Genomic DNA, 20,991 nt, shown 5'->3' with positions numbered 1-20,991 from the left:
CTGTGGAAGTTTGTAATTTTTTTCTGGCCTCATGTACAGGTCACGAAGCTCGAGGTAGTTTGAGTATAGACACATTAATGTTGCTCTGCATGTGCATGACTTAAACAGTAGTAAATGGTTTCCTTGTAGGCTCTCAAAATCAACTAAAAGTGCAACTGTGTAATACTATAAAGCTTGTTTCTACTGCCCACTAGTGGCCATACATGTTCATGTGTGGCTGACTCATATGCTTTGTTGTGTGGCCTACTTCTTTGTCCATTTTAATCTAACTGAGATCATAATTTATAAAAATTAGCATCTTGTTGTATTAAAAATGTGTGAAAGCAGCAACTGAGGCCATATAACCAAGAGAAAGGTGTTTGCTGAGGTCATTAATGGTGGTTTTTTTCCTCATAGACTTTTATACGTTTGACTTCTTTTTCCATAGGGAGGAGGTGCCCCCTGGTGGCCATCGGAAAGAATGCAGCTCTTCTTTTACGTGACTTGAACAAAGATCCATCAAAGATACACAAAGAATGCACGACCTGCATTAGAAAAGTGAAGACACGGAGAATGAATGTCTGTGATTCAAATAAACTTTATTGACTTTGCGTCCAGATGTCAAAGGGCATGCAAATACAGGCTTCTGAATCCCATTGTTTTTTTTCCTTTTCTCCTCAGTTTGGTTCTATTTTCTTACAAAACTACGTGCACCTTAAGTAATCAATTTTGCAGCGTACAAACCACAAAAATACCAGTTTTACATTATCAAATACTGCACATAGAAAACATTTACAAAGCACAGGTATAAAATTACAGCTCCCTTTGTTTTGTTTTGTTTTTTCCTTCATCTTTGCCATAAACCACATCCTTTCATCAGCCAGGCAGCTACGCTATCCTTTGTTTTGCTTCTTGGTGGAACGTTTAAGGCCTGTTCAGAAAAGACAAACCCTCATTTACCAAAACAGCTATTCCAATTGAACTGGGATGATGAATCCGTAATTTGCAGGGAAAAAGAGGCATCGAGTCTACTACATGTGCTTTGGGAATGTGATTGTGGTCCATTTAAATATTAGTTAAACCATTAGTTTGGGTTGTGTTCTGTGCTTTCCTAGGCTTGATAAGATAAGGTTTGCCTTGATAGCAGGGAGGGGAGCTACTATGGCCCTAATACAATCTGACAGACGGCGAAAAAGGACAGAAAGGTTACAAAGCAAAACTTGTGCTGTGATCGCTGACATAGACGTGGATGAAGACAAACGAACTGAGGCCGTCAGGTCAACGGCAATGTCTGTGTTTGTTCTCATGGACAGCTGTAACGCTGGCAAATCAAACACCTGGAATGCATGCGTCTGGAATGCAACGTCGAAGAGAAAATTAAACTTGTTGATCACGAGCTCTACTGTCATACAGCAGTAAATCACAATGCACTGCATGCTTTGTTAAATTTATCCCAGCGCTTAAATTTGTGGTTACACTTTTATCTTATTTATGGTAGCTCAGCTGATACCAGTGTTGTGCCAAAATCCAGAAAGTGATATCTGATGTTTCCATGAGTTTCTTTGATGTCTAATATCTTTACTCATATCGGTAAATAGACTGTAGATGTATGAAGGGGTCAAATATGAATAAAGAAATAACTGTTTTTTCATTGCCTTTTGGTCCCTTATAGTGTGTTTCAAGAACTGTGATGTTATATTTGACGCCCTCTCGGCCAGATCTCTTGAAAAATACATTTTTAATGTCAATGAGACTTTTTACCCGAATATATAAAGGAAATATAACAGTCACTTTGCCAAAAAACCTGATTCAAGCTTCTACCTTGTGAAGGGGAACTTCTTTCTGGCTCAAAATGACTTGATATCATTCATGAGAAATAAGTCCGATATATTTTTCACACAAATTAGGCTAATCACTTTTTGGGCGAATACCGGAAATCACTTTCTGGCGCCACATGCTCAGCTCTGGGGTCACGAGAGAGAGAGAGAGAGAGAGAGAGTGAAGCCGTGGGCGAAGGCGCCCACGACAGCAAATGCTACAGCCAATGTTTATTGCCAGAAGAAAAACATCATAAAATGTAAGGCTTGGCTCATGCTACTGCAAGATAACAGTGTTTTTAATCATAAAAGTTCTTTTGCATCTCTCTGGATGCTGTTCTGGGTCTGATCGCCCCCACCGCTGTCGCTTGTTGGTCTCATCGTGATCAAACCATCATTAAAGGTTAAATACAAGGTCAGAAATGCAAAGATCAGAGTAACCATGCGGCAAATATTTCCTAGATCAAAATACAAATATAATAATTCCATCAGCTTGATAGACAAAGGGTTGGGGGCGGGGGGAGGGCAAACCCTTCTGCTCAAAACCCATCTTGGCGATTGAAATAAATAAAATAACCGCATCTCGCCAGACGGAATTCATGCTTGTTTACAAACACAGAGCTGTTCCTTTAAAACACAAATCATAAGACATACAGTATTACAGTACAGTAAAAGTAGGGGCCGCCTGATTGGGTGCAGGCGGGGTCCCCGGAAAGTCTCCAGAAGAGACAGTATAGCAAACAAGATGACGAAAAAGAGTTACACTCCTCCTCGGTGTTAGGGTTTAGAAATACATTCATAAAACTATACATATACACATAGAGAACTTCGGTACAATATCTCAAGCAAAATACATTTGTTCAAAACTTTCAGCTGTGTGCTACAAGAGTGAAGCAACGTCTCCTACGCAAAGTAAGGCCATTGTAAACTGAACAAGCCCTCGTTTTTTTGCAAAAAAAGCTAAAAGGCGGGTTTTGCCCACGCTGTCCTCCTTCTCTGAATAATACCTCTGTCCTTAGAAAAATAAAATACATATAATACTATATTTCGATATAGTGCACAAACTATGACTCAGGTATGTGTTATTAAGATGCGTTACACACAATACATTTTTTGGGTTAAAAAGATGCTTTTTTTATAGCAAGTTTGTGGGGTTTTACATTCTGAGCATTGGCAGCCTCTCCATTCAAATGTCACCTGAGCCGTGTCGACTTCATGCATCTGGACACCTTCACGTTGACAAAAAGAAAACGAAAACAGTCTACGCGTCACTCAGCTCCACAAAAGCACGAAGACTGGCAACCTGTTTGATCTCCGTCCCGTCATCCCTGCTGCTACTGAGGCTTCGACCCCCTTTTTTTGTTAATTGTGTGTCCAAATAAATCAAATGACCTTGTGTGAGACGATGCACAATGATCAGGTGACACTACAGTTTATATATAATTTTTTTTTTCTTTAAATGTAAGGTAAAGAGAAAGTTCAAAGTTAATGTTGGCGTTCATATCTGAAAACTCTGATCCACTCACACCTTGCTGCCCTGTCGCTCATTATGCATCACACTAACACACTAAATGCATCTCTCTAAAAGACATACACCCGCACTGCACTTTAAACAAAGGCAATATTTAAAACTTATCCTCTAGGTTGCAAGAATCAAAGGATTTGGGCAAGTTTTGGCTAATCCTGCCTTTCTTATAAGATATATAATACATTTCTTTGCATCTATTCAATCATTAGAATGGGTAATGCTTTGAGGATGATTGATATATAGCAAAGGGACACACATACACACGCAGTCTCATAAAAGCTCCAAAACACATTTTCAACAGTCTTTTGATAGTTTACCAAGGAGTGGAACAATCAGCAGGGAAGTTACACAGATCTATAAATTTCATTATCTTGTTTTTTGAGGATTCTTATTCCTTTTTTTCCATATTTGTATAACATGCCAGCTGTCCCAAGAAAACAAATCAATACATGAAATTACTTCCTAGGCGGGACCATACAAGTACAGATCCAGCAAAGGAATAGCTCCGAACCATAAAACAAATGACAACACCTCTTTAACAAAGAAAACATTTTGTATACATATGATAGGAGGATTAAAAATAAATATCATAAATCATCCTCCCAAAAATTCAAGAATGCCAGATATCCCTTTAGTTTATCCAAAGTTCAAAAAGCATTGAAATGTGAATTGTGTTGTTCTGAGGTGCTGCGAGATTAAAACAACCTCGCATTTTCCCTTTTTTTTGCAGAAAGATGAGGAGAGAGGAATAAATGAGGTGGTGATGAAAGCAAATTCAGAGCTCATAAACACGCAGAAGCTTTTAAGAGAGGAACTCGAGACTGTGTCTTTGCACCTCTTCAAAATATGATCTCTGTTAGCGCCTTTGCCCGTGTTCATGTATGAGAAATATATACAAGGATTGATGTTGTTCAGAAAAAAATAAAATAAACCCTCCCCCCCCAGACATCTGCACCTTAAATAAACCAGTAAGAAAGCAGTAGCTTAATTTGGATGCTAGTCCCTCTGCTGCCAGTGAAGACTCCATTATCATCACACCTTTAACTGTTTTGTTGATTTTTTCTGCATACACCCTTATAGTTAGTGCAAAGCGGACTCAGAGGAAATGTAAATGGGAAAAGGTGGCTGAACAAGGTTAAAAGCCTTCAAGAAGTCTAAATCCGGCAGCAGAAGTCACCTGGATCAGCTGTTCTAGTGCACTCCACTTACATTTCCATGCTGCAATTCAAAACAATTGCGCAGCGCAGTGTGACCAAATAAAAATGCAAACGAAAATAAAAAGAAGAAGCAGTCAACCGCTGCGTGCTCCGCGTGAATATTTTACAGTAAAGTGCTATTTAAAGAAAACGCAAACACGCCGCCTGACGGGAAATATAAAACGAGAGTGCTGGAAATGTGTCACTGCCACGTTTGCACCTGAAACAAGTAAAACCACCATATGGCAGGTACGCTAGTAAATGTAGTGCTGACATAATAGTCGGCTATCGCAAAGAAATTCAATTCACACTGACACATTTAAAAGAGGTTTCGTTAGCGTCAAAGGGAAAGTTAGGAGGGTTAAAGGTTTCACAAGCTGTGCGCATGTTAATGTTTCCGGTGTTGTCCCAAAAAGTCATTCCCGATGGTCCTGTGTGTTTTTTATGTATAATCTCTTTGCTTATATTGGTAAACAGACTACAGAGTCTATTGGATTTCTGAAGGGCTTATATACAAAATGAAGAAACTACCTGTTTTGAAAGCTTCTTATCATGATTGTGTATTATTTGCACCTACATTATAATCAATCCAGTCTCTTCTGGCTTTTCTAAAACATTTATGCTATATTTGTTGCAATTTCTGTTGCCCTCTTGGCTGGATTTCTATTACAATAAGACATTTATAATGTAAATGACACTTCTTAGCTAGATGAATAAAGGATTTATAAGAGTCACTTTGCCAAAAACTGAATGTATCTTGTGACAGGAATGTTGTTTGTGGCTCAAAAGGACTTGATATCATTCATGAGAAACAGGTTTGACATATGTTTCACAGATTATAGGCCATTTACAACAGTTTATTTTTTGGCACAACACCGGCTACATTTGATCGGAAAAGGAGAGGTGCAGAGGCACGCCGGCCATCTCCCCACATCCCTCATCAAGTAGGACGGGAAAAAAAATGGGGAACTCAACTGGAAGCTGGAACAAGTCCAGGTGCTGGTAGAGGCCCTTTCCCCAGAATACGCGAGGACGGGCTACAAAGCGGTCACATTTCTCCGAACGCCTAAGGTGAAGGCAGGGATCATAAATGTGTTTGTCCGCTGGCTGGCTTATTTTGTTCTCGTCTTCTGCAGATAGCGATGACAGCCAACCCCTTCGCTCCGCCATCACCACAGCCCTATCCTTCTCCCCAACTCAGTGCGGTGTGCTCCCTTCTCGGCACAAAATAAAGCAGCACTACACTGCTGTCACATTGGTCAAAGCAAGCTAAATGAAAAAGGTTTAAGCACTTTAAAATGTCTCGCAAGCAAACATGCAGAATGCAGCCGACACATATATATAAACACAAGTAAGTTTTTAACTATATATCTATTTTGATATATATATATATATCTATATATAAACTCTGCCCTGTGAAAATTATAGAATAGCAGTGTTGCTACCTCACATAATAGCCATTATGTGAATATCCGAGCCTGTTATCCAGGTATGTGTATGTGTTTGGCCTCCCGTGCCCAGCTTGTGTGCGTGCGCGTGCGTATCGTCATTTTTTTATTTTTTATTTTTTTTGGATTACATCTAAGTCATTGACTCTGCTACATATCCATATTTTATATTGTATACTAGTTCACCTACTACTTATAATAGTAATATTAACAACAATAACAATTGCTTTGGTTTAAAAAATAAAGTTTTTTTTTCTTAGTTTGGCATAGAGAGTTTAGAAACTGGCATCAGGATGTGCCCCGGGATGAGCTGTGCCACGGAAAATCTTGGACTGCAGAACACCCGGTGAATCCTGGTTTTCGTGGTATGAGATGTTGGAAACAGGTGGGTGGAAAAATGCTACATGTTCAGGTAAATTACGCCTTCTCCTGTTTTGGATCTGCTAATCGTTTTGCCAGTAAACACTGAGCGGTGGGTGAGAGTGTGAACGGACAGTCGAGAGGATATTCCAGTAAAGACTATGGCAGCATGTTGAGAGTGCATGTGTGTCAGTGTGGCTGGGATCAGGTATTTGTGTGTATGTCAAGTGTGTCTTCCTGCACGGATGCATCGCTTTGTGTATGTATGCCTACCTGGCTTTGCACTTACATAGTCGTCGTGTATATACAGTACGTGCGCCTGTGTGTGCGTGACTCTGCCTTGCGCGCGCGTGTGTGTGTGTATGTATTCTGGGTGTCTAGGTGCATGAAGGGCTGGTGGCGCTCTCCAGGGAGGACTGAGAGAGGCGTCGGGTGAGGGGTCCGATGCTGGGGTCTGCCAGGGAGGAGGTAGGGAACAGCTTATACCAGCCGCTGACTGTGGCAGACAGGTCCAAGTCCTCCAGGAGGATTTGGGCCATTCCCATGAAGCACTTGTGGTCCATACGCCCATAATCCCCCCACACTATTACCTGGAGAAGAAATGACAGCAATTTTTTTTTACTGCTTTCCAGTGCTGTGGAGACTTCTCAGCTACTGGCAGACCCCAAATCTATTTTTCATACAACAAATTTACTAACTCAATAATTATAAGTCCTATGAAGTTTTTGATTGGTGCATAAGAACTTTCAGTATCACCCAGTTTAAACCTGTGAGACCAGCAAAGACAGCGTAAAATCAATTATTTGGGGTGTTCGGGATCAAAAGAAAAATGCGTGAGACGTTTCATTTTTGGGTGATGAAGCTTAAAATGTTTGGCGGAAAATTGTAAAGGCTAGAAAAAGAGGATTACTTACCTGTAGGACTTTGCCCTGAGGACTCTCATCGAACAACAAAGCCTGCTGGTAGGTGGGGTCCAGAGTCTTCTTCACTACTTTGGTTTTCTTCTTAGCCAAGCACACGCCGTTCTCCAGAAGATACACCTTCACATAGGTTGCTGCAGAGGAAAAAAGAAAAAGTGAGCCTCATGCATGTGCTGCTAAGCCCACAGAATTGTAGCTTTCATCAAGAAGTGAGTACCTGGTATGTTCTTGGAGCCTGGTTTGGGGGTCAACCCTCTGGCCTGGTTGACCTCCACCTCTAGCTGCCCTCCTCTGTCTACCATGCCTACATTTACATCCCCTATAGATCAAAACAAACCAAAACTCAATATGACACCATAATAAAAAAAAATTTTTTTTTAAAAAACCCTGAAGTTTCAATGCAGCTGAGATCTCTGTGGTACTCAGCTAACAATTAAACGAGAGCCTGGACTGCAGCTGCAACAGACAATGTTCAGCAGCAGAGGGCCACATAGTGCTACAACGCCATCTTCACCACCAGATATAAAGGAGCGCACTGCTCTGGGTAGTTATTTTTTCAAAACCAGTAACCTTTGCATGAAAGATTTATAGCTCACGCAGGAATAACTTCATTCCTGCTGAGCGAATACACGATTACTGGGCAGTATTTCACGATGCTGTTGTGCATTTAAGTGGATGCATGCTGCAAAAAGTTTTAAACAGAAACCGGAGGTTCTGATTGATGATGTATTAACTGAATGATCTGACTGTGCTGGTGTGCGATATATTGTCCTGCTTATATGCCTCACATTTCAATCAAACGCTATCAAGTAGAAACAATTGATGACTTCTACTAGTTTTGTATGATAAAAACAGATGAGAATGGAGTGGACTGCACGGGACTAGATGGTGATGCTGGCCGACTTCACGCTTACCCATTGGGGGTGTAGCTAATGTTTGCCGGCCTACAATCTGAGCGGGGCCTAGTCCGTCCAGGAAGTCACTGAACTGGCTCTCAGGGCCCAGGCGTGTGGTAGGGAAGACAAACCTGCAAGAGGAGAAACAGACTCATGCTGGATGAACAGGTATTGTGTATATGGACAAGCGAACGGATACACTGTCGGACGGGACACGCACGTTCCATCGGAGCTGTTTGAGTTAGTGCTGCCGTCGGTTGAGTCCTTGCTGCCCTGCCGTGTCACTCGGTTTCTCATCTCGACGGCGATTCCGGTCTCCGTGCTTCGCCGGATGGTGCTGCGGAGCTTCTTTGTCCCGCCATCTGAAAGCAGAACACAGAGGTCATGTTCCCTTCTTTAAGTACCTTTATTTCAACAGGCTAATCCACTAAGTATAATAATCCAAGGATTATTAGAGCTGCCTGTTAAGGGCGCCAGGGGTTAACGGTGAAATTATGTGACCCTTATGAGAATTTAAGATACTTGGTAAAGCCAAGCAAAGTTTACACACATACACACTCAGTTGCACAAATTGCCTAAAAATGTCTGATGTTTCTCTTTAGTTATTTCTGAGTGTGTTTCTGTGTAAAATGTTTGCTTTTTCAAAGCTACCTACCACAAATAATCAAGAATTCAAGTTTGCCTAGAAAGCTCAGATTCCTGCACTCTTTATTATGAAGCGAGGCCACTCTAGCGAGAAGGCAATATCCACTGGGGTGTCCCTGCGCTACTGAAAAACAGCTCCACATCACAGGTATAACTACAGTCCATTTTAAATGCACAAAGCCCATTTTGCAATGGCTGTTGCAACTAGGGAGCAATAAGCCTTTAGCAGGACCTCCTGAGCCTCGGCTTGTAAGGCAGAAACACAAATTGGCAGCATGGGGAAGAGTAGTGGGTGGCAGGGCAAGGGGAGAGGTGAGAGGCTGAGCTCAGAAAGATGAGGAGATGAGAGGAGGAGAGGGGAGGGTTATCAAGGCTTTGCAAGTCCTGCTGACGTTAGGAGAATGAGAGCAAGCCAGAGAGTGCTAACCCCAGAAGAAGCTTTCAGGACATCATCCCCTGTAATGACACACTGTATCTCCGTGTGACTCGGCATGCTGAAATAGCAGCAGCAGGGCACAGATGAAGTGATTTGGGTTCAGGATATGAAGTGTAAGGTTGTGCAGCTCTTTCCTTCACTTTTATCACTCCACACCTCGGCCTCGATGTCATTCTTGTAGCATTAGCCATAGAGTTTTAGGTCAGTTTTATCAAAGAGTTGGCAAATGCCAACTCTTTGATATCGATGTTCACAACTGTAAATTCACACCTTTACACGGGTATGCAGCTTGCGCACTCACACCTCTGTGCAACATGTGCACAAAGTGTCTGCACGTGAACAGCCCGGGCCACACAGTGACAGTTTAGTCACACGGGAGGATGAGAAAGCAGCTGTGAGCTGTCATGTCAGCAAAGCTCACTTTAGAAAAACCTCCATAGTGGCTCTGACTAATTTCTGGGTCAACCCTATGAAAGGAGATTTTCTGGCCAAAAATATTTTTCAAAAACTTTCCAGTGGGGATTAAAAGCTTTCCTCTTCTTTGAGCTTGTTAATTATGATGCAAATGGCTGCTTATCAAAGCAATAACAAAGAGAAGTAATACATCACAGAGCGCCTTTACGACTACAGTGGTGGTTGCTGTAGAAACATGTATATCTGCCCTGTATAGGAGCCTGGATATATAGCAAAACAGCGCAGTGAAGGCACAGCAGACTTAACAAGTGGTTCCTTATCGCTGCCAGTTAAGCGAACACCCAGCCGTCCCACTTCATTAGCCCGAGCATCTCCAGTCTCATTAAGCATCCTTACCATGCCAGGCTCATTACCATGACAACCACAGACACCCTGCATCATCACCATCACTGTGGAGATAAACAGACAGCAAAACAGAGGCCCTTGATGGTAGTTTTGGGTGTTAAAATGATGATAATGACAGACGAGGACAGATCTATGTATCTCTCTATCAATCTGCTAGACCTTCTCTTGCTTTCACCTGAACAAATCTTAAAATGCTACAGGTTACTGAACAGAGCTCTTTTGTTCCAGCTGAAAATAAACTGTGGTGCATCCCATGTTAACAAAAATGCTGTCGATGTCTGCAACAATCTAAAAAGATGCATGTTAGGTTGAAGCGGACTAGCATAAACCTTTACCAAAAAAAATGCTGCATCTGTGGGGCTCTAAAGAAGAGAGAGGACGAGTGCTGAGGATAGATGGGTGAAAAGGAAGATGAGAATGATAGGGTCCCATGGGCACTGAAGATGAGGAGAGGGGTGCTGCCTTCTGGTACCTTCTATTTATAATCCTGCAGTAAAGAGTATTTCCAACAGCCTGTGTGTGTATGTGTGCGTATGTGTGTGTGCGCGTGTGTGTGTGTGCACGAGAGAGAGACACCGAGAGAGAAAGGGAAAGGTCTGTATGTGTTGTAGCATGACACCCAGACAAACTCCATGCACTCCTGCTGCCATGACAACCCCCGCCCTCAGATCTGGACCTCAGACAATGCCACCTGAGACAACTAGCGCCATAGCGACAGGCTCATCCGCTATTGCCTTTTATTTTATTTCATTAAAAAAAAAAAAAAGAATCGTAACTTGTACAGGAAATACTTGACTGTAACTTCTGCACTAACTTCCTCTCCAAAACTTTGTCCTCGCTCACAACCAAACCGCACAAGTCTGCTGAAGAGTGTGTTTAAATTTTAACACAAGTGCGACGACGCCTCTGTTACGATGAGTAGTTTCATGCACACAAGTGGGAGAACTCCAGTGTTAAACTATCGAGAAGCTATTCATTTAACTCCATTTCCATACTTGTTACTCGTTTGTCTACCGGCCCCTCCCCTCTCGTGAAAATAGCCCCCTACACAGTATGAGGCACTGATCTCTTCCTTCCTATTTAATCCCCTCCTCCTCCTCCTCCTCGTCTGCTCTTTCCCTCCATTCGTTTCCATGGCAATGCCTTCTGCATTGCACCAAGAGCCCCGGCCGGCATGTTCGCTCATAAGCCTTTCCCCCTTACTCATATTGTCCCCTCCACAAGTCCCACTCTTTGAATCGAGCCTCCACTGCTTTTCCACTTTCATATTCTCCTCTTATTGCTCCTCTTTCTCTCCAGCTTTTTGTCTGCTAGTTATCTTATGAACCCCTTCCTAACCAATTCCTTTTCTTCTTTTCTTATTGTATCTGCCTCATCTTATTTCCTGCTTCATAATCATTTTGGATGTATTTTCTCCCAACCTGCTGGTGAATTCAGTCTGTTATACTGTTAACATCAAAACACACAAAGCACACATCCCGGAAGAAGTAATTAGAGGTTGTCTGACATATATGCCATTTGAGCAGCTAAAACAAAAACATTGCATAAGCTGTTGTGCTTTATTGTGCTACAGTAGAGGGTTTTCAGTTTCTGTGTGTTACAAAAACAGTTAAAGTGTCTCCCGTTGGCTTCACTATGATGAGTAATACCCCGCCCCTGTAAACAACCTCATGAATCTCGCGGAAATGCGAAGCACGGGAATAAAAAACACTAAACTTTTTTTCTCAGCTGCTTATGCACATGTTATGTATCATGGTAGAGGAAAAAAATATAAGGGTGTAACACAAAAGTGTTAGGGTGGAAAGAACTAATAGGTTCAACGCTGAACACTATTAGGAAGGTGAGATTGCTTAAAAATGCCAACAATGCAGAAAAGAGCCACACACTGTGACTGCATGCACACTCACACATGACATATAGCTTCTTTGTGTGTGTGTGTGTGTGTGTGTGTGTGTGTGTGTGTGTGTGTGTGTGTGTGTGTGTGTGTGTGTGTGTGCTCAGTAGATCATTAAAACTGCTCTGACATTTGGAGAGCACACTGATGAAGCCATTCTCATTATATGCTGTAATATAGAATGCTGTTTTTAGACTCCCGGGTTACGCCGACATGCCTATTGGATGCACCGGTGACGGCAACGATCCACCATGCATAGCAACAGTAACCAAGCATGGGTGTTGGAGATGAAGGATATGTTGTGGTATATTTACTGCCAGACCCCAGCTAAATTTGGACTAAGGGAAGATTCAAAGTGGAAGCTTAAGTAAGACCAAGAGGTTATAGTGTACATATGAATCAGAGATTCAGAGCCATATTTACAGTTTACACAATTCATGTGTCATATGACACATTTGGAGCTATTCCTGTATTATGGAGTTTATTCAAAATGAGTCAAGCCAGTTAACAAACAGCAAATAAAAACTTAGATTAAGTTTAAAGGTTTTGTTGAACACCCCACAATGTAACCCTCTAGTTTTTACAAAATAATCAACAATCACTAGCGACCTCCTTTGCTTTACCTTAGGAAGCTAAAATCCTGAAAATTAAAACTCCTAATTAGCCTGGCATTATTGCACTATTTGTGACCACAGACTGTATATAAAAGATGGAACACTCAAAAAAATCACCCATTGGTTTTTTGACTACTGCTTTAACATCTCGAGTCTGGTGCTTTGGTCATTGCTGTCGTGGTTTAATAATGTCGAGAAGTGACAAGATCTGAATAAAACTGAAAACATTATCAGGTAATGCTGGTTATCTTGATTAGCAATGTGCGTCATATAAACTGATATACCCGCCAATTACTCACAACACAGAAAAAACACAATCCTAGAATTTCAAGTAACAGAAAAAGATGGATGATTAATACATTAAGTTCACAGCAAAACATATTATTAGTAACATCACTTTTTTTAAATAACCCAAAGCAATTTAATTAGTTAAGGTGCAATTTGGTAGACAGCTAGCACCAATTATATTATATTAGCATGCTTCTGATAAAGCATCAAGTCCTTACACAACACAAACTTCACAGCAGCTATTTTGATATGAAATAGTAGGTAAACACAGGTTTTTAGCGTATAATTAATTTGTTCTTGTTACAAAGGCAAAGGTTTAATGAGTGTGACAAAAGTATCATTGGATGTGTCTATTATTTTATGTCAAATTGGCTTAAAAAAGCAAACTAGCTAAACCGGTATAATTCAGCCACTGATGAATACATGGTGAAATTAGCTTAAAAGGCCCACACTGTTTAAAAAAATAAAAATAAAAAATAGGACAAACAAGCGTGGCAATCTTTAGAGAATGATTTCTGATGCTTTTAGAACCAATTTCAAACGGCTGTTGGAGGATCAGCAGTTTTTACTCCAGTTAGAAAAAAAATTGTCTAATAGTAGTTGGTTGACTGGCCAGTTTCACTCTGTGAAATGTAACCAAACCACATCTACACAGACGTAACATTTTTTTAGGGCATAGTTGTCTTTTGATAAATGTCTCAAATGTGCATTTGTAGTTTTTGCCAAGAAGTCTGTAGGATAAATACAACTCTCATTTCAATACTAAAGACTGGATTGATTCAGAGATGAAGAGATATATAGATATTTGCAAAGCCAGTTATTTCTTTATTTATATAGAACATTACCATTGACCTGACGGCATCAGTTTGTTTGTCTTCATCCACGTCTATGTCAGCGATCACAGCACAGGTTTTGCTTTGTAACCTTTCTGTCCTTTTTTGCCATCTGTCAGATTGTATTAGGGCCATAGTCGCTCCCCTCCCTGCTATCAAGGCAAACCTCATCTTATCAAGCCTAGGAAAGCACAGAACACAACCCACAACCCCAATGGTTTAACTTGGAGCCTCTAAATGAAGATAGCTATGATAACATTTAAATAGTGATAATGTGATTAAATAGATCATAATCACATTCCCAAAGCACATGACTTAATGCCCCCTTTTTTCCCAATGATGAATTATTCAATCAAGTTGAATTGGAATAGCTGGTCTTGGTAAATGAAGGTTTGTCTTTTCTGAACTGCCCTTAAACATTTCACCGAGGAATAAAGAAGGCAAAGCAACACATAACAGTATAACAAGTAAAAAAAAGCATGAAAATCACTACAGCCAAGTTAACTCAAACATGTAAACAGCAGAAATTTACCGAGCAAGTTGGCTCGGCTGGCTTTTTTGTTTTATTGATTCCAATCAGCCCTCCCAAGAGGCATCTGTCTACAGTCACGAAAAAATAAATGTCCACCTCTTTCAGTTCTAAGGTTTTAAATATTAGTAAGTACACCCCATGATTCAGTATCTTGTAGAACCAAATTTAGTCATGACTTTATCAATGTTTCACATCATCATGGAGGAAATCTGGGCAGCTCATGGGGCCAAAGAATTGCTTCAGTTCGTTTTGCAGGCATTTGTTTATGCACAGTTGTTATCAGTTTGATGTTTGGACTCTGAGTGGACCAGAGCAACATTTTTATTTTCTTCTTTAGAAATTCTGTTGTAAATGGCCTGTATTTATATAGCGCTTTACTAGTCCCTAAGGACCCCAAAGCGCTTTACATATCCAGTCATCCACCCATTCACACACACATTCACACACTGGTGATGGCAAGCTACATTGTTGTTGTAGATTCTTTGCTGTGCTTGGGATCATTGTTCTGTTTTAAAACCCAGAGTTGGGCAACTTTTAGCTGTAAAGTAGATGCCCTCACCTATTTTGTCCCGTGGCTGTAAAATAAGGCCAAATCATCACCCTCCACCAAATGTAACACTGTGCTTTATGACCAATCACCTCCACTTTGGTATCCTTTGAGATCTGCACAGTCTGAGATAGAGCCTTTTGTTCTTTGCAGTTTTTTTCTTTTTTCTTTTTGATCATTGAATATATATTGACATTGGATTGCATTTGCTGAGATGACCACTCCTGGAAATCTTAGTCACAAATATTTGACTAAGATTTCCAGGAGTGGAAATCTTAGTGTAGAAAGCTGAAACTCAAACTGTTTGAAAATGGACTTATAACCTTTCCCAGATTGTCTTCCCAAAGATCGTTGATGATATCTTTCCATCTTGGCATTGTGTTAACACACCTGGTTGTTTACTAACCTTCCTGATTTCTATGGAAGCAGTAAGGGTGTACTTAATTTTTTACACAATGTTTTGCATTTTGGTTTGATTTTTGCTAAATAATGTTGTAATCATTTGTTTTTTGCATTCACCTCATTTTAAAACCAGCCAAGGATATGATTTGTATTTATTTTATTTTTTACTGTACAGTGAAAGCAGGACTTGATCAGCCATAATCATGGTTTGTTTCCCCATCTGTATGCTAAGATAAGCTAACTACAAGTATTTCTCACTTTGAACCATTTGTTTAAGGGCATATCAGCTTTTTGACAAACAACAGCCATAGAACGAATATAATGTAGGGGCAACAGTTCAGAAAGTGCATAAAAACTATTTACAGTACAAGTAATTAGGTTAATGATCGTGACTTCTCAAAATTGGTTTATTATGTTGTATTAATGTGCAATCATAAGCTTTGTTTCCTTGTTTTTTCCCCCATTTGCTGTGCTGCATCTGTATTTTTATCCTTCCAAAAGAATCCTTTTCTCTATAATTTAACCATTTATGAAACACTGCCAGCGTTCCACTTTTCCAAGTCAGTTATTTAACTCTAACAGAGCATGCAAAAACAAATAAATGTGGTCGAGGGTTAAGTGTAGCCTAGTCTTACCCTGTCTTTAAAGATAATGCATGGGAATTAAACAAATCGAATTTCCCCTTTGTGTGCACGTGTGTGCACGTGTGTGCACTGTCGCTGTGTGTGAACTGCAATGCAACATTTCAGGCAAAGACCTAAGTTAGGGAGTGGTCAATGTGAAGTAAGTGATTAGCGCTTCTCAGCATCGGGTTGCATGGGAAATTATTTCATGAAATCAAAAAAAACGTTCATGTATGGCAGGATGTCTGTCAGCGAGTTAATATGCCACACAGGCTCTTGTCTAACGGCAATTAATTACGATGAGGAAAAGAGTAATTTAATTTAGATGTAATTTCCTCTTGATTACTTGACTCTGTGGCTGATGACCAAAGGATTAGGGATGGCAGAGCATTTCTTTTTTTTTTTGAGAAAAAGCAGATGAGAAAAAAATAAGACAATATGGGCAAAATATGGCGAAAAAACAAACGAAATCACAAGACCTTCTGCTGCTTGTTAAACTACCACTAACACACAGAGCAAAACATGTAAAGAGCAAAACAAAACTGATCTCAAACCTGCCTTTACATAAATGCTTTGTAAAATTCTACTACTGGGATGGAATATTTTAATTTCCTTCTGATTTAATTTAGCTGTTTTCCAGGTTCCAGCCAGTGTATCTTCAATAAAAGCAGGATTATGAGAGCAATAACTTTGCATGAAGAAAATTTCATTTAGGTCAAGAAAATTCCCCAAACAACCTGATCAGAAGGGGAGCTCTATATCTAGCTTACAGATACTTTGTGCTCCGGTTCAACAGGAGATAACATTTCAGGGTAGAAATTAAATCGCTTGTTGAGCGCTTCCTGCAGTGCAGCAGCAGCAGCAGCGTCTCTGTGCCATGAAACAGAATTAGAAATCAATCTGCCTGTATGTTCCCATTGCTTGAGAAGGAAGCAGAACTGTGTGCTGCTCCTATGCACCAAAAGCTGTTCTCCCCATCCCCATCCAAAACACCACACGGCAGGCAGCAGTAGGCTTGCGTATGCTCTGTGTAAGCGCAGTGTTTACTGTGCTTTTTAATTTTACCTTAGACTTAGATATGTTACATATGAACACGTTGACTCATGCCTCGCTTATTGACATGAGCAGTTTGGGGATATTTATTGAGAAAAGACCACTCTGCTGTCAAGTACAATTACGTGACTTTGATCAAGTGTAGAGGTCTAACATTTTGCAAAATGTGTTTATTAAATACACAGAACAGCAGACAAACAAGATAAAATACTGCATCAATGCACCGATGTATGCAGAAGAGCGTCTCTGAGTGGACAACACGTTGAACCTTAAAGCAGATAGGCTACAACAGCAGAAGAACACACCAGGTGCTCTTCCTGTCGGCCAAGAAGAAGAAAGTTAGGCTGCAGTTCATACAGGCTCACTAGAACTGGACAAGAAAAGTGTCACACTTTTCCCTGTTTCATTACCACTCACTGGCTAGTTGGCAGTGTTTGGACAAATGTACAAACCAATTTCATCTAGCGACAATCACCCATCTCTGGCAATCACCTGCAAACTGGTCGGGGAACATTTTTCCCTTGCGACCTGTGGCTAGCGGGCGCTTGCTGACTTGTCTTTAAGCCTGTGTGAGTGAGGCATTTGGGGTTGTCAAAAGATTTATAGCCATTTGGACAGTGGGCAAGCCTTTTTGCAAAGTCATAACATAACGGTAACATAGGACACCATATCAGCTAGCATATCAGGCGAGATGAGCTAACCCCCATCCCCACTGAAAATCATTTGAAAATATTGGCAAGTATGCTGCTGTAAACAGTTGCATCTTAAAGACGGTATATCAAATGTCAACGTTGAATCAGATTGCAGGCAGTGTGCTTTGAATCCACATGCTGTTTAGATGTAGTGTTTCACATGCAGAAGCTACACTTCCAAAATTGCAAAGCCACAAAGAAAGAAAGAGTGAAATAGTTCACCAATCTGTCTCGCTAAGAATAGAGCATTGATGGGTTGGTGGGCGAGATTGAGAAAACGTGATAGATGCTGCGTGAAAGTGAGAGCCAAAGAGATTGAGATTAATTGTGGAGAGATAAAGGGGAGGGAAAATTACGATGTCGGCGAGCTTGTGGAAACAAAGGGAGGACAATGAGGAAGTGGAGACATGAGAGGCAGAAAGAGGACAGAAAGTGATCGTCGGTCAGTTTAGCTGTGTGTTTGGCGGCCTCCAGAAGGACCAGTATGGAGGAGAAAGCTTTTAGAGACAGGAGTAAGGTTTCAGTTTCTACAGTATGTGTCAGGAGAGCCAATCACACAATCTCGCTTTCAAAGCAAAAAGACGTGCCAGCGCTTGAAATTACAAAAAAAGAGCAGTTTCACCTGAAATAGCAGCTTGAAAGACGCAAGGACTTTTTCTTTGATTAGTCATAGTGGATAAGAATAGCAATCAAGTGAGTCATCCACAGAAATAGCTTTCATTATCAAAAGGGCAGCGCGTGTGTTACTACAGTTCGGATGCTGCAGAGACTCAGCAACTTTCATTGTTATTATTCTAACAATTCATAGTCTTTGCTCTTGCTCTTTTTGTCCGGGCTTTTCTGAGCTAAAGTGACATTTAAGAATCTCCCTTTGGAGGTGAGTTTTCCCTCAAAGGATCTAAATCACTGTAAGCTTTCCAAGATGCGCCTGCCAAAATTCCTAATGTGTGTTTCCTAGCTTTGACTCAGAAACTGAGCTGGAAGTAGGGCATGAGTCACCACAAAAACACCCTCAGAACTGAAACGCAAGGTCTCTTTAATCTACTATAGTATAGTGTAGAGGACGCGCTTTAACTTGTTGCCTTTAAGTGTGTTGTTGCTGGGCTTATTTCTCCTGTCAAAGCACCCTTTAAAAACAAGAAAACATTATTTACAAGATTGTGAAGAGAGAGAGATCATTTCCTTTCAAAACATTTTCAGTTAAGAGTGAAGAGAGAACCTCAAAAATGAGAGAAAAAGACTTAACTAGATGGAAACGGCTCCTCCGAAAAATGTATCCTTTGCTATCTTCCCTCTGCATCACATCATCCTGTCTAGCCTGAGCTTTTTCAGACTGGGGGAGTACAACCTTCATATTATCAGTATTTAGGAAACTAGGAGAACTGCTACTGGCCGCCTGGCATTGTCCTGCAGATATACCGCTATCAGCTTATATAACGTCTTATCTTCTTTTTTTCTTTCTGAGAACCTGATGCTTGTAGCAGTTTTAGAAAAGTTGTCACCAAATCTCTGGCTCCACTGTTTAAAATGCTCTGTGCACTGTCGGCCACACATGTAGCATCACAGCTTAGCAGATGTTGGTGCAGAGTCAAGCAGTCTCTTTGCAATAAATTGCTAAATATGGGTCAAACACTGGCTGAGTTTTCATCCACAGCTGGTTGCATCTTATTGTAGCTAACAGAGTGTACAGTCATATCTAAAAGCACATTTGCATTGGACTCTGTGCAGTCATGTAAAAAAACTAAGCACACCCATATTCATTGGCTTTAGAAGCAATAACTTGAAGTAATCTGTTTCTGCATCACTTTATCAGCCTCTCACATCTTTCCCTCATGCCTTTACAGCGTTGCTTCAGTTCATTGAGGTTTATGGGCATCCGAACATCCAAAGCTCTCTTAAGTTCCCACAACAGCATTTCAATCAGGTTGAGATCTGAGCTTTTACTGACTGGGGCATCTGCAACACTTTGATTCCTTTCGTTTTCAGATTTGATGCTGTGATTGTGATCATTGCCCTGCTGCATCACAAAATTTCAGCTGAGCTGTCAAACAGATGGCCTCACATTTTAATATTTCGGTACAGAGAGGAGTTTGTGGTCAGGCGCCCAAATTCTGTGCACGGTTGTCGAAAAAATTGGTACCCGGACACTAATCAATAATAGAAATTGCTACTGAATTAAATATTCTTTTGCAACAGTATCAATACCAACAGTGCTATCTTCGCCTCCTGCTGCTGACACACAACCTCAGACAGCCCCTCTCCTCACTAGCAGCTGAAGTAGTTGACGTTTTTCTCACACCTAATGAGAAATTTCAAGAGGTCACTATAGCTCACATTTCAACAGCGTTGAACAGTTATCATAAATGTTAACCTGTTCAGGGCATGCGAGCCATTGAACTATTAGCAGTTAACCAAAAGTAGCATTAGCTATCATTAAGTTAGCGGCTAACAGCTATAGCTAAATAATGTGATAGCATTAATGTGGAAGGTAGGCAGTTATCAGTCCCACCCAAATATAACAAGAATAAAATTGTAAACACTTTCCTGGTATTGGTACTGAGTTTAAAATACTAGTTTTGTGACAACTAAAGCTTTGTCGCTTAAGTACAATTTGTCCTGCGTTGAGAAACAAAAGGCTAATTTAACATAATTTAAGTATTTGCTCTATTTTTTTTCTCCTTTGGTATACAACAACAAAGTAAAATTCACTGGAGGAAACACCTGTGTTATTTTCCTGAAAGACAAATATAAAAATGAGTCAGAAGCAGTTAACATTACTGGCAATGGTGCAAGTCCCTCTGCATATTTTTCACAGCCTGGAGCTAGAGTTACAGGCTCAAAGATATTTGTCTGACGACAGCATAGTCAGAAATGTGGTTGCTATTGGTCACAGAGCGTAGCTGGAATCATTTTAATAAGCAAAGGAACAAGTATTCTCATCACGTGTCAAACATATTTCCATTTCTGTCTCTGTTTCTTTTCCGTATCTCTGGCGTCCTTCCAGCAGGAGCTACAGCGCCATAGTAATAAATAATAAATAAACACACAGGAGTCAAGATTTTAAAAAGGAGGTCAAGGAAACAAAAGCATGGACGCTGAGCTAAATAGAGCAGGAAAGAGTAAGGTGTTTTAGACACATATGAGCTGGGGTGTGTGTGTGTGGGGGGGGCTTTCAGTGGGACACACAAACATGCATATCTATGCCTGGTTTCCTTTAATCTAACTCTCTTGGTGCACTGCATCACATGATTGGTGCTTGTTTCTCTGAATCCACGTCCCTCTGTGCAGACAGACAGTGCACTGGGAGCGCTCTGCTGGCTGCTGGCTCTGTTTTCGCAGTCATGGATAAACCTGCTCAGAAGATAAGACCATGTTCAGCTGAGGAGTGACTCACCCAATAAACCTGGGAAACCGTTTCTGTGTGTGTGTGTGTGTGTGTGTGTGTGTGTGTGTGTGTGTGTGTGTGTGT

General features: G+C 40.8%; 1 protein-coding gene across 2 annotated transcripts in view; it reads right to left on the bottom strand.

Moving 5' to 3' along the window:
- Positions 1 to 561: 561 nt before the first annotated feature.
- Positions 562 to 20,991, bottom strand: part of rims3 (regulating synaptic membrane exocytosis 3) — a 48,085-nt gene continuing 27,655 nt past the window's right edge. For both annotated transcript variants that reach the window (XM_005728826.1, XM_005728827.1), the window contains exons 3-7: positions 8,365 to 8,506; positions 8,163 to 8,275; positions 7,466 to 7,567; positions 7,243 to 7,382; positions 562 to 6,918 (exon numbers count right to left, since the gene is read on the bottom strand). In XM_005728826.1, the coding sequence (XP_005728883.1) occupies positions 6,706 to 6,918; positions 7,243 to 7,382; positions 7,466 to 7,567; positions 8,163 to 8,275; positions 8,365 to 8,506 (710 nt within the window). In that variant the 3' untranslated portion in view covers positions 562 to 6,705. The remainder of the gene's footprint in view (positions 6,919 to 7,242; positions 7,383 to 7,465; positions 7,568 to 8,162; positions 8,276 to 8,364; positions 8,507 to 20,991) is intronic.

This window comes from Pundamilia nyererei, unplaced genomic scaffold (genome assembly GCF_000239375.1).
Source record: "Pundamilia nyererei isolate P.nyererei 1_Seehausen unplaced genomic scaffold, PunNye1.0 scaffold00030, whole genome shotgun sequence".
Taxonomy (NCBI): Eukaryota; Metazoa; Chordata; class Actinopteri; order Cichliformes; family Cichlidae; genus Pundamilia; species Pundamilia nyererei.
The sequence above is the reverse complement of the archived record's forward strand: the minus strand, read 5'-3'. Positions and strand labels throughout refer to the sequence as shown.